This window comes from Pagrus major, chromosome 3, assembly GCF_040436345.1.
Source record: "Pagrus major chromosome 3, Pma_NU_1.0".
Lineage (NCBI taxonomy): Eukaryota > Metazoa > Chordata > Actinopteri > Spariformes > Sparidae > Pagrus > Pagrus major.
Window position 1 is genome coordinate 14,930,292 of NC_133217.1, and position 14,861 is coordinate 14,945,152.

A 14,861-nucleotide genomic window follows, 5' to 3' on the forward strand; every position below is an offset into this window, starting at 1 on the left:
CATTAATGTATATTTTCATGGATTTTGCGATCAAAATATAAAGTTTCTCCCTGACAATATCTGAGAGTTTGACGAAGAGCTGGAAAAATCCATACAAATCCAATAAGGTTCTGATGCAATGGAAATGTCCACTACTCCATTAAATAGGACGAGCCTTAGATATGACTTAACAATGGGAGATATACCAGTCAGCTCAGCTCATAAAACCCCTCAGCTCAGCTGTTAGCCAGAAAGCCAATGTTATGCTAGCAAGATTCATGTACGATTAACAAAGAGTAAATCTAATTTGACGGTATGTTCAACAACACTAGCTAGCCAGCCATGTTACTGTCCTCAAATCAATGAAGATTTTCACAAACAAATGATAGTCCATGTGCACAGTCGGCTGCAGCCTGGAGGAGCGAGTTGAATAGTGGATGGATTGTGAGATGATCGCTTGTGTTCAGTGCGACAGCGTAGGCTACTTGTGCTTAGCAAAGCAAAAGAGGCACTTGTGTTTTGTTGCATTAAGCTCCTCCAGAAGCCCCCTCTCTCCTCAGTCCTCATCTATTTGAGATGCATTTAAGGGGTTAGAAGGATCAAGAGGATCCTTCTTGATTGATGGGAACCATTTGCAGGTCAAGGGACGAGAAAGGACAAGAGAAAGCCCAAGAAGCATAATGCAAAGCACCCACAGGGGGCCGGAGCACATTGATTGGATTGCCTTCTTTAATTGTGCAAGGAAATGTTTGTTTGCACAAATAAAGGCTGCAACATTGTTTTTTTCTGCTATTCAGGTTGGCAGGTCAGCAGTTTGATCTACATGTCTTCAAGCAGTGCAACAGTAAAAAAGGTAGACAACATCTTTTTTCCTTACACATCCTAAAACATTGTTCTGTTAAATATTTTCATCAAACTCCTCTTGCATGACATGTGTTGCAGGTCCAGATTACCTTACATCAGTGTCATCCCTTGTGTTCAAATTAAAAGGCGAGACTTCCGTCTTAAAGAATCCAGCTGGGGCCACACTGACGATAGGAGAAGTGGATGACACCATTTACAGAAAGGAAGATAAAGTGGTGAATGGGTGGGGAAAATTCTACCTTCCTGAGGTAGTAAGCATGCAGGTTGTAGGTTTAGTGGAGGGGACCTCGTGCCCATGTGACCAGCTCGTTCTGATGACCTGTGAGGACAGAGAGATCTATGCCTACGATGGAGAGGAGCTGCATGTGGTGGCTTCAAGCCTGAAGCAGCTGTGTGACAAGGGAATAGAGTATCCAGCGTCCAAGAGCTATTACAAAGGGGAGGCCTTCAAGGATATGGTGAGAGGTTACAGTTGTTTGCTGGGCACAAGCAGGGCTTTGATGATTGATCTTCTGTTGGCACTAACAACTTTTTGTTTGTTTTAATCTTGTGTGTTGCATGAAGACCAAGAAGGACTGGGATAAAGTAAGGAGCAGTCCTGCGGGGAAGAGGCTGGATACAGAGCATCATGACCTGGTGCAGAAACATAAGTCCAAATTCTTGGAGAATCTAAAATCCACTTGATTTAAAGATTAAGGTCATATGTAAAGAGGTTCTCTTTGAGCTCATGCATGTGTAAGAGGCAGGATTTGTTACAAACATCCAATTAAATGCGACATCAATGGTAATAATGGTATGTTTACTTCAAGAAAGACTTTGAGCTCATACACGCAATCTCATATCAATTGTGTATTGAGCATATAATTTAATAATAATTATAATTTAATTATAATTTAATTTGATTTTAGCATATAATAATAAACATTTAATTTGTACAATTGTTAGAGTTATTATAAAATGACCGATTTGTTTTTTAGTAAAAACGTATTTTTTATGGACATGACATTCATGTGATCAGAGCTGTAAATATATCCTGCTTCATCATCATTAATTATTAATGGTCCAGCTACTTACGACTGTGACAATACAGATACAAATATGTGTTCACTGTTTGAATGATGCATGCAGAAGATGCAAAAGTTGATGTATTGATTATGTTATTCACAATAAAATTATGGTGATGTTGTTTTGATTTCATCTCCTGAAACCTCGTCTCAAGAAGTGATTCTTTACTATTGTATAAACCCACCATATAGCTATAGTGACATAGGTTGAGTAGCTAAAGAGAAGGACATCAGAAGACAACTAGAAAAGACTATTTCTGAAGAAAGTTAAAAATGACAATAATACCAGTCATGTATGGAAGATAAGAAAAATTTGAAGGGTTGTTGAAAAGCTGATGCTAGACTGCATTGCTGGCTTTAATTTCTTGGACGTCACATATGAAGGACTATGAAGACTCATAGTAGTGGGGCGAGAATGAAGGATGCAAAATATACAATAGACTAGGAGCTAAATTCTGCGGCTTGAGTACTAGTTGGGGGCTAAACTACATTGCTGGCTTGGATTTGTATAAAGAAGTAGCTGAAGGAGTAGGAAGACGGTATCAAAACAGTGAGAAAGAATCAATTACTATGAATGGGGCTGATGAGTTGCATACAATTCCTAATGTTTCTGGCTTAAAGAATGAATAAGTTGATAATAGTTGAATATAGAATAAATGGTTGCAAAAGTGGGACATAAGAGATGAAAAATATACTATTCCCGGTGAAATTCTGCTCATGGAGCCTGAACACTGACATACCACAAGATATGAGTTTCAATGAATACAATGAGAGTTCACTTGGTAATATACCTCCATTCGCTACATATAACAGCAAAATTGGGCCCAACAAACACAACAGAAGAAATTGTGGAGGATAATTTGGCAGCAACATCTCACCTATTTCGCTCAAAAGTATCAAAAACACAAAAGACAAAAACACATCAGTGAAAAAATACTTGGTTTTGATTCAACAAAGATTTATGAAAATTGTTTTCACATTTGTATTTGAAAGTCACTGCTGAAAAATCAGATGATATTGCAGTATTTCTCTAAAACCATGTATCGTGCATACTAATTTACAATTGCATTAGAGGGATTAAACGTGAAATCATTACACAGGTTTCTTTCTTAGTGCCCATGGTTAAATTAGTTGTCACTGCATTAGCAACTTTCTCATTGCTACTTTCAGTTTACTTAAGGGTTTTTTTGTTTTTGCTGCTGTTTAGTGGAATCACTTCTAGCAACATAACCACACATACCATACACACACTTGCGCAAGAGATAAATCATCAAGTGTTTCATCAAGTATTTCTGCATTCACGTTGGTCTCTTTTCGTATTTTCAGAGGCAATGTCTGACCTGTTGTTGGTGGAAACAGCTTTTATTTCAAGAGTTTAGCATCTGACATTTGATGATACCAGATATGGTGTGTTTTTAATCATGCGAGGGGCTTCTCTTCCTTCTTTCCGTTTCATTTAGCGATCATTTATAATGGTGAGTAGCTGACTTACATTGCTTCCTTTGTCAATATTATATTAATGCAATATTATGTCATTATCATTCAATTTTACATTGCTAATTTAATTTCTGGTTTTGTTGTAATATGTTGTGCATTATTTCCAATTGCATCAGGCTACTGCAAATGGAAAAACAACAACGTAAGTAAACTGATTCTCTTAACCACAAGTGGTTACCGCTTCATTCTGCTTTTTTTTTAAATACTTTTTTTAAATTTTTTATTATTATTATGAATATTGAGTGTTGTAAAAAGTACCCAAAAGTCATACTTGAGTAAAAGTACAGATATTGTGTTAAAATATTGCTTTGGTAAAAGTCAAAGTCACCCATATGAATAGTACTTGAGTAAAAGTTGAAAGTATGTAACATAAATGTACTTAAGTATGTAATCTGCAATGTAACTAGTAACTAAAGTTATTAAATAGATGTAGTGGAGTAAAAAGTATAACATTTGCCTCCAAAATGTAGTGAGGTGAAAGTATGAAGTAGCAGAAAATGGTAATTCTCAAGTAAAGTACAAGTACCTCAAAATTGTACCTGAGTGCAGTATTTGAGTAAATGTACATTCCATCACTGTTAATATTTTAGGGAAAAAGTTGCTGTCGAATTTATGGAAGATGACCCTTTCAGATGCAACGCTCTCCTGATTATCACTGAAATGGTTGAACAAAGTGGGAGACATCCTTCAGTGTTAGTGGACGAGGTATGTCCGATGGTAACTGTTCTGAACTTTTGAAAATTAAAATGCCTGTTTTTCACTGTGTCATAATGTAGCTGTTCACATTACGCTTCTCTGTTATATTCAACACAGAAAGTGATATCTATTTTTATGTGTTTTTTGACATAACAGATTCTGCACAGCATCTTCTTTTTGGGAGAAATTAACAAACCACGATATATCCCTAAAGAGATTGTGAGTGATGATGAAATGTTGAATGCATTGAGGGACCACTACCCTGGGCCTTTTAAATGCTACTCCTCCCAGCTACCCAAGCGGAGTCCATTTTCGTGTGTGCTGGACATGGTAAGTTTATAGTCTGTCAAAAGATACCATAACTATTTCTTATCAAGTTGTATAGAACTCACACTTCAACTACGCATCTTCAAATACCACAGATTATATTAATGTACATCAGGGGTCATCAAGTCCAAAAGTCTGAGAGCCCAAGCCAAGGTTAGTTGTTACGGGGTATTAAATGTTACAAGCCAAACATGGAGAATCATCTACTCGCTAGTCTGTCTTTACAGGCCGACTTTAGTTGCAAACTATTCTAACTCTAATTTTACAACTTGTAGATTTATTAATTTATAGTAAAGTTAGTGGTGATGATGTGAAGCCATACAACTGCGATGTAGTTAGTTTGCAGCTTAACATTACTTTTCACTTCTGGTGATTTCATTTACTCTGCAAAAATCATAAAATCTTCATTTGTGAAAAATTATCCTGTTGAACAAAAATGTCTAAGCATCATAAACTTGTTTGCCACAGAACTTATTTCTTGAAATGACCCATGTTATCGCAGCATGGCTTGACAGTTTTCTAATAAAGCTTCTTGTGATGTCACAGAATGCCCCTATAAATGTCCAGTGGGGTTTAGGTCAGGTGACTGTGGAGTCAGGACTCCTTTTGTCTTCTTTGGTCTAGTTTTTTGAAATGTTTCTGAATCCTCAAACTTTGATATTAATTTCCAAGTTACTTAAAAATATAAAGATTTTCAATGTGGTCTCAGTTGGACACCATTGGGTATCAGTGTGAACAACAGAGTCCTAAAAAACATGGAAATGTGCTGTGAAAGCATGTGTAAAGTGTCTGTTGCATAGGTCTCAAAGTGAATGCATTGGCAGCCCAGCAGTTTTTTCCCTTAACAGACTTTAACAGACTTAACAGATGATCTGCAAGCCTGATGGGAAGCTTCAGTGCGCCAGATGTGTCCTGCAGGGCTGCCAGTTGGCCATCACTGATATACTTCATAACATTGCACAAAATCAAGCATGACTCAGTAAATAATACTGCATCAGTAGGAATAACAGCAGCTTGATAACATTCGTGATTTCTTACAGATTGTACTCCTCACTGGACAACAAAATGAAAATCAAATAATACACAAGCTTCGAGAGCTCATCAAGAGGCTGGGTGCATCAAATGATCTAGTCTCCTCCACCGTCTGTGTCTCTCAGAAGAACACTGCAGAAGATTCAGTCAGGTACTACGGAGTCTCCATGTCCACTTCTGGCCGTAATCCTGGCCGAATCATTGTTGCTGTGTGCTGTCTCAGCACTTGGGACAGTCACGTAGCTGATGCAGTGATGACCTACTATCCATCTAAGAAAAGGAAGAAGCCATATTTTGATGGAACCATCAGACTTCCAGAGCAGGTCAGGTGTCAGGGGTTCAGCCTCAGACGAGTTAAACAAATGGATCCATGCAGGTCATGTGGGAATTTGTTTGGTTTGACAACAAGTGAAAAACAGTTGTGGTCCTATGGCAACTGTGCTGAAGCTGAAAGCGTGAGCAACTTGCTTAAAAATGAGAAAGAAATGAGAGAGCTAGTGCAGCAAACATCTCAGACGTGCACAGATGAGAACAGGCAGAGGGCTAAAAACAGCGTCTTGAAAGAGCTCAGACATTATTTGAGCAAGGTGGAATTTAAATGGGATAAAGAATTCTACACCCCACAAGTTTAATTTTAAAAAGCAGAAATTATTGGATGTAAAAAATTCTGTGAAAAAGTTTTTGGGACTACTTTTGTATTACCTCGCAAATATGTTTTGTGATCCCTTTAATAGTTTTCTCCTCTGCCGTACTTTCCCCAGTAAATACACCGACCACTTTGGCTGTCACAGCTGCAGTGTCTCTGGGCTTGTAAGGTAGAGCAAACAAGCAGGAGGGCAGCCCAGTGGCAGCAGACAACTGGCCTGTACGCTCTACCTAACGAGACCAGAGACATTCTGACAGGGAAGAGGATGAATGACAGTGAAAAGAGCAGCAGCAGACCAGGAAAGAGGCCGAAGAGGTCGGTGTGTTTGATCCATAATAACGCGGCTTAGCCGACCCTTAGGGAGATCCATACTTTGATTATTATTTTAAAAGTTATTCTTTTGGTAAAATCTTCTTTGTGACGCTTCAGGCGTGTTTAGGATGTAAAAGTTATATGATCAGCGCTCTAAATATATCCTGCTTTATCATCACAAATTATTCATGGTCCAGCTACATACTACTGTAAGGTAACAAGTACAAATGTAATCACGGCAAAAATTGTATTACAAATGTGTGTCAACTGTTTGAAAATGAAAAACAAATTAATGTATTTTTTCATGTCATTCATAATAAAATAATTGTAATGTAAACTCATCATTTTGTTAATTTTATATCCCAAAACCTCATCTGAAGAAGTAATTATTTGCCAGTGTCTGAAACCCAACAATTTTTCATTTGAGTTTGGGACAAAATTTTGCAGTACTTCAAGACAGCAAATAAGATAAAGATTTGTTTAGGTCAAGATATCATCTCATCTAGAGTGCTTTAGAACTGTGTTTATCTATCATGTTCAAGGACTTCTGAGAAATACCAGTGATGGAGTGCAGCTAAGTACATTTACTCAAGTACTGTACTCAAGTACAATTTTGAGGTACTCAGGCTTTACTTGATTATTTTCAATTTTTTTTCAACTTTATACTTCCACTCCACAACATTTCGGAAGCAAATATCGTACTCTTAACTCACTACATTAATTTGATACGATTAGTTACTCGTTAAATTAGTGAATTTTTAAATTAACGTATTTTTTAAAAATACAATATACTTACTTTACTTACTTAACTAAAATATGACTTTTGGGAACTTTAAACAACGCTGTCAAAAACTCACAAGTTTTCCCACGGTGACAAACTTGAAACTTCAAACGCTGGGAAAATGTACCACAAGCTCCCAAGGTCTTCTTTCACACAGCTTGTGGACACGTGTTTTCTGGGACATGGATGGTTTTTGTGGTACCTCTGAATCGATTTGTGACATGTGACACAGATAGTGGTTGCCTTGACAGAACTGAAAGAAGAAGTCCTTTGCATTTACATGTACATTGGTCCCACATGAAACAAATCTTGCACGAGAACCTTTGTTGTTTGTTTCTGTTCTGTTCTTGTTTTGTTTTGTTTTTTTTGGGGGGGGGGGCTTTTCATATAAATCTTCAGTTTGATGTTCCCGAATGTCTCTAACGGCATGATCCCATTGATTTTCAAAGTAGCCTACATTTTATGGGCCTTCTATTATTTTCATAAAACAAGAAGACTGGATATTAAAGGTACAGCTACACTCAGGTGGTAGTATCAACTTAATCAACTGATTAATCAGCTTCTTCTTTTTCTTAGACAGACACCGCTTTAGTCCAGCACCTTCTTTTTCAACTTTTGATTCTTTGACTTGATTAAATATATTCAGTGGAGGGGGACTGAATAATAAAACAGGTAATCTTCAGGAAATGTCCCCTAAAGGTTCCCTATTTTGAAGAAAACGTTCTGTAAAGGCCATGTTTAAAAAGACCTTACCAAAAACCTCTGAGGGTATTTTTGTGTAACCTTCAGACCTGATACTTGTCTCTCGATTTTTTTAACTGAACAAGATCATTTAGATTGAAATCAATTGCAATCCTAACCTTCCTCTGGAAAAACAATTTTTGAATGGAATACACACAGCCTCCATTTCTATGATGGACATATGTTGTAAACACATTTTACTCAACATTGTTGCTTAGATCATTCATCAAATCATCGATAATCAGGAATTGTCCATGCATTGTCTGTACTTACCACTGCCCTGATTATCTTTCTTTGTTGCCCACATTAAAGCGGTGTCTGAACCACAATTGCTAGTGGTGTCTATGGTTTAAATCATGTGAACTGACAAGCAGTATCACATCTGACCTTGTGTCTTGAAAACAGGAACAAATAGCGGACTATAGATTTTAAAGAAGCACTACGTAGTTTTACTTTTGTTTGTATATTGGTGGACCCTGCTGCCTTTCTAGCTTTAAACAGTGTTCTGGGGACCTTATTTTCATCTGAGAACGACCTATTGTAAAAATTAAAAACAGGAGTTTAAATTTCTTTTCCAAAACTAAATAGTGCCCCTTTAAGTCTCGCTGCTCATGACACTTTTCTGGTAGGAACATGTTGCATTTGTAATAGACCTGAGCTTTGCAGCACCTTTAAGAGTGTTTAATTGTGTAAGGGGTTGCACATGTGTCTGATATAACTCCAGTTTTTTGGTACATAGAAACAAAAATCTACACTTATTTATTTGGCCAGTGTTGACTGGATTTGATGGTTCTCTTCTGTAGTCTTGTTTTCAGACATGTCTGGCCAGATATTACTGACCAAACACAGAGAGAAGCACATATTATTGTATTTGTTGTGGTATATATGTATTTTTTTCTTCTGAATAATTTCATCAAATGGAATGTTTCTTAATTTGCGTTAAACCACATTTATGTACGACCGCTATAACAACAAATTAAAGGAGATCATCTGACGTCATCATGTCGTAACCTTTGCTCACCGACAAACAGACTGATAAGGTGAAAACATTAACAGCCAGCGCTGTGATGGCTGTTAGTATTTTCTCTGTGTGTGTCTTTCATCAGGGCAAAATAGTCCCGGTGACACCTATAGCAGGACCTACTACAGGAGCAGTTTTGAGTACTTTGCCAGGTTGATGTGACCCCACTGTAAGAATGCCTCTAGTTTAGTTATGTTGTGCCATTATAGTAAACACTAGCAGTTAATATTGTACACACATCACTCAACATCGAATTTTGCATTAGTTGGAGGTTTTGTGAAAGAATCTAATGTAAACCTAGTTGGAAATAAGCAATTAGAGAAGGTGTAGCTGAATTTAGCCGCAGTCAGCAGTAACAATGAAATATCTTTTAATAAGTCAAAGTTCTGAAAGACTATATAGTGAGCTCATCGGTCCAAAACAAAACAAAACAAACAAACAAAAAACACTTTTGGACACTGCTCGGATCATTTTTTTCCCTTCTAGCACAATGCATGATGGTATATAATTCTTGGTTAATGACCATCGGTTGTACACTACTTTTTACAATGCATTGTGTGAAACTTTGAGGCAACTATATAGGATATGATAAATCACACTATACATTCGGACAGCACTAAAAAATGGCAAACTCGCTTTATAGTCCACTATATATTGGGTAGGTAATGATTTCAGACACATCCACAGCCTGGGTTCACCTTATTCCCTCTTTCAATCAATACTGAATGATAAGAGCTCAAACCACAATGGACTATAGTGCCCTCTTGTAAGGGTCAGAGGGTGACCTAAAGCTGGACCTGCATCGAAGTTGGTATTATGATTTTGACTTTTGAATTCAGGGCTTTGTTGGACTTCTTGGATTTGACTCTAACCCTGGGACATGCATTGTTTATGTTTTTAGTTATTTGTATGTATTTGCCATTGTCCTTAACACAGCAATTTAAAAAAGAACAGCCTACATTTAAATATTCGTTTAACATAACTATAAACCATACATTCAAGAGAAAGACCACTGATTTAAGATAAAGAAGAAAAAGAAAAAACACATTGCTTAACGATGAGTTCTACCGCTAGAGGGAGACAAAGGTACATATAAAAAATGAACACAGTACAAGCAGTTAGGGGTGCTCTCATGTGAGCCAGTAAAACACTGAGGTATTCATTGAGGTCAGAACATATAATTGCGTTGCGATCATGTGCTGTCGAAAAAAATTGAAACATTTTTCCAATCAGGAAAATTCACCTGAGTGTCCGCCTCAAGTAGCAGCTCGGACAGCCTGGGAAAAAATTGGCACACGAATTGCCGAGCGGACGTCATATGACGCTGAAACATGGCTGACGAAAGTAAACATTGGGTTGATGGTAAGTAGCTTATATCAAAGTCATGTATTGTGTCTCAAGTTTTGGCTCACATGTAAGCTGTAATACTTCAGCCTATTTTAGGTAGTAACTGGCAGTTACTGTCCACGTAGAGTGACAGAGAGCTGCAAAACCTTTGTGTCGTCCGTGTCGCTCCCACACTCTGACTTGACGTAAAGTACACCGGAGGCGGAAGAACGACTTCCTACTCGGCTGTGATCATTTTAATGTAATTCATTAAAACAACAAACAAAACTACGGAAGAGTATTGGGGCCAGGGGTGAGAAAAAATGTCACGAGGAAGTTTTTTTTATTGTCATTATGCACTTCAAGAAAAAAGTCGAAATGTCGAGATGAGAATAAAGTTGACATTTCAAGATTAAAGTCGACCTTTTCAGACTAAATCAAACAGCACATGACTGCCTCAACAAAATGCCTTGTGTAGATGAACTGCTGAAACTGTACTTCAGAATCGGCTTTAGTAACACAGAAATCAAGAATTCACGAAATTGTATTTCAACTTTGTTCTTGAAGTGCATAATAAAAAAAAAAAAACCTTCCTCCTCTCATTTGTTCCCCTCATCGCTGGCCCTAATACTCTTCCATACAACACCCCCATTTACATATCAGCAAATATATGTTATGAATAGTTTTGTGGGCGGGGCTGGATGTGCCCTCACCTTTATAGGTGCCTCACCTGTTTCCAACAGGTGACAGCTGATCACGACCTTGAAGACGACAAATACTGCTCTTCAGCTATGGTAACTACTCCTTTACGTTTGTTTAATAACCTTTAAAGATTTAGCATTTTCTCCACATTTTCATTTATATATTTGCATTTTAAGTATCTGTCTCTGTTCAAACATTAATGGTGATAAACATCAACTTTGGTTAGGAGCTTGGGTGGAAGAAGTAAGTAAAAGGATAATTTTAACTGGCTGTTGTCGGGAGCCCTCTGTGGCGCGTCTGTCTTTCCTCGCTGCATCACGCGACCTCCCTTGGGAAAGTTTTTAATCAGAAGAGAAAAATCTTCACTGATTGATTTTTTTGTTGTTACTAATCAAACTAAATAAACAAACTTTGTTTTCATGACTGAATAAACAAACTGACCTTAAGGAACAATTTCATACAGTTTTACTTTGTTTGTATGTGGCGGACCCTGCCACCTCTCTAGCTGTGAACAGAACAGTGTTCTGGGGACCTTATTTTCCTCTGAGAAGAGCTTGTTTATTCAGTTATGGGAAAAATAAATATTGTTGGGTTTGTATTATTACTTTATTAATATTGTAAATATAATAAAATTATGCCTTTGAATTAAATTTTTGAAATTAAAAATGTCTCTGTTGATCTGTTTAATTTAAAGGCTTGCTACAAGTCTACACCTAAAATGGATGGAGGTCCAAGCGACAGAAAAGTAAGCAACTCCTGTTTATTTTCAATTATTTTCAGTGCTGTGAGCTAAATACTGAATAATGTAACTGTGTGTGACATCCTATAAACATCCCTGTATTTGACCTATAAGGAGCTATATGTGCTATATGCTAACAATACACATTTTGTTTTCTGATGACAGAGAGCCAAAATGTCTGATGGGCCAGTGATGTAAGAACCTGTTTTCTGTTCTGTTCAGGGAGGTTTTTAAGGGGACTTACTATTATCTCCCTTATTTTCTATCATATATAATTTTACAATGATGGGTGATCTTATAATAAGCAAAATGTATGTAAATGTAATCCGTATAAGGAAAAGGTTCAGGTTTCAGACTGCATCAGCTCATTTACTGGCCCTCTGCTGCAGGCACAGCACACCAATGAAGTACAGGAAGACGCCCAGCCACCTGCTCACACTATCTATTCGTACCAAGGCAATTTACAGCAGCTCTGACCAGAACTCTGATCTCAAACTAACAGCTAACTGCTGCTTAGTGTAACATTTGATGCCATTAGCTTGTAAGCTCGGTTAGTGTGAAATTCACCCCTAGGTCCTCCCACCTCAGGCCTGAAAACCTTCTGAAACGCTCCTGTGTTGGTGTTATCACCAAATACTCCCTTGGTGCTCTGAGCTCCCAGTCCTGAGCAGGGTCAGCTGACAGGACCACTAGCGGCACGGCTGACTGAGCTAACTAGCTAAGCAACAAGTAGAGCTACTGTTCAACAGGAAACTCTGTAAACCACAAGTTATTTTTCAGACACAGGAGCTAAAATGTCTTGTTTCAGAGAGAGGATGAGCTGAGGGGCTGGATAAAGGGCCAGTATAAGAAAAAGGAGGCAGTGAAAAAGACAGAGATTAGGTCCCAGATGGCTGATGGTTCAAAAAAGCCTCTTCTCTCCTCGAGGTGCATTTAAGGGATTGGAAGATCGTCCTAGATGGCAGAGGGGGAACAATTTCAGGGTCAAGGAAAGAGAGGGGATGCAGGAAACATAAGAAGTATAACACAAAGCATACCACATTCACCTCTGGCTTCAAAAAATGGTGATGGCAATGATGCCAAACTTGAGGCTACAAAATGGTAGTCCACAAACTAATGGGTGTCGTCATGTTGGTTTACACTTTGTTTCCAGACATCTTCCAGAAATATGCAGTTGAATCAGGTGCTTCTCAGCTTGAGAACAGCCAACTTACAAGGGGACAAACAGAGGACTGGAGCACATTGATTGAATTGCAGACTTTATTTGTGCAGAGAAATATTAGTCTGCTTGTGTAATTAAAGGCTCCAACATTGTTTTCTTTTCTACAATTTAGATTGCCAGGTCAGCAGTTTGTTTTATATCTCTTCCTGCAGTGCAACGGAAAGACAGGTAGACTACACACATCTCTTCCTCACACATCATAAAACCTGCTCTGTTAAGTATTTTTATGGTTTATTAAACTCCTCTCGCATGACGTGTTGCAGGTCCAGATTACCTTACATCAGTGTCAGACCTTGTGTCCAAATTCAAAGGCGAGACTTCCGTCTTAAAGAATCCAGCTGGTGCCACATTGAAGTTAGCAGGCCTTGATGACACCATTTACAAAAACAAAGATAAAGTGGTGAATGGATGGGGAAAATTCTACCTTCCTGAGGTAGTAAGCATGCAGGTTGTAGGTGTAGTTGAGGGGACCTCATGCCCGTGTGATCAGCTCATTCTCATGACCTGTGAGGATGAAAAGATCTATGCCTACGATGGAGAGGAGCTGCATGTGGTGGCGTCAAGCCTGAAGCAGCTGTGTGACAAGGGAATAGAGTATCCAGCATCCAAGACCTATTACAAAGGGGAGGCCTTCAAGGATATGGTGAGAAATCATTTGCTAGGCAAAAGCAGGACTTAGATGGTTGATCGTCTGTGGGCACTAACAACATTTTGTGTTTTTATACTGTGTGTTGTATGTAGACTGAGAAGGAGTGGGGTAAAGTAAGGAGCAGTCCTGTGGGGAAGAGGCTGGATACAGAGCATCATGACCTGGTGATGGCACATAAATCCAAATTTCTGGAGAATCTACATTTCATTGGTGGGTATTTTTATATTGGCTGCAAGGTAAAGATTAAGGTCATACTTCAGCAGGCTCTCTTTGACATATCTATGAGCTAAAGCATGAATAATAGGCAGAATTTGTAATAAACATCTAATCTGATACATCAATTTGTTTTTTGTTTGTCTTTGTCTGAATAAAGACTCTGCAAGAGGTCAACACTCCCGATCCGGATGGAGTGTGACTCCAGGACATAAGGGGGAGTGTATAAATTCACCAGCAAGTTTTGGGGCGCCCTGTCATTCTCCAACGGAAACAGGAACTTTCACATGATGTACATAATGTAACATATTCCTATTTCTTATTCTCTCTATATATTATTATAAATATTAAAAAGCAAATATTTTTTTTATTATATTCTTTTATTCTTTTAATTCTATTTTTATTTATTTTATATAAGACTATATTGTTTATTCTATATGTATACTTTACAAAAAATAAATTATATGTTATTACATTTATGTTCTTGTATGAAGAAACTTTAATGTGACCAATTTTCTCTCCTTGGATGAATAAAGTCGCCAATTTCTGATTCTAATTTCAGAGTCAGTTTGTGAATGGAAAATAATTAATTGAATTAAAAAAAGAACTCACTCCCACATTCCTTTTGTCGCATTTTTTTGTTAAACTTTAAACTTTTAGCCATTCTTAATCTGATTAGGTCCTTGTTTTTGTTCTTCCACAACACAGGGAATCAAGCCAAATTAAATCAACGTGTTACATAGATTACTTTGAACAGCATGTTTGTTCCAAAATACAATGTATCCTCTAATTCCATCATGGGTACACAAATACAAAATGGTCTACAATGTCTGTTTGCGGTTACATGACTTATGAATTACTCTTAGGAAATAAACACATGGACCTTGGGATGTGGCGTTTAGCTTGTCCTGGACACAAAGAGGTGCCTCACTTCAAAGGAGTTGATGCTCCATATACAAATGTGTTTATGGCAATAAAATTGTGAGCCAAGTGTGTCAACTGTTTAAAGGAAACATGCAGAAAATGCAAAAGTTGATTATTGATTATGTT

General features: G+C 37.7%; 1 protein-coding gene across 1 annotated transcript; it reads left to right on the plus strand.

The window, feature by feature from the left end:
* Nucleotides 1-1,100: 1,100 nt before the first annotated feature.
* LOC140993386 (uncharacterized) lies at nt 1,101-14,430 on the plus strand. The gene is made up of 12 exons (XM_073462806.1): nt 1,101-1,301; nt 1,408-1,479; nt 4,257-4,430; nt 5,585-5,782; nt 10,194-10,322; nt 11,030-11,080; nt 11,683-11,733; nt 11,893-11,921; nt 13,062-13,117; nt 13,213-13,592; nt 13,691-13,808; nt 13,972-14,430. Exons 1-12 carry the CDS (start codon nt 1,101-1,103, stop codon nt 14,100-14,102), a joined length of 1,590 nt encoding a protein of 529 aa, XP_073318907.1. The 3' UTR covers nt 14,103-14,430.
* The last annotated feature ends 431 nt before the right edge of the window (nt 14,431-14,861 follow it).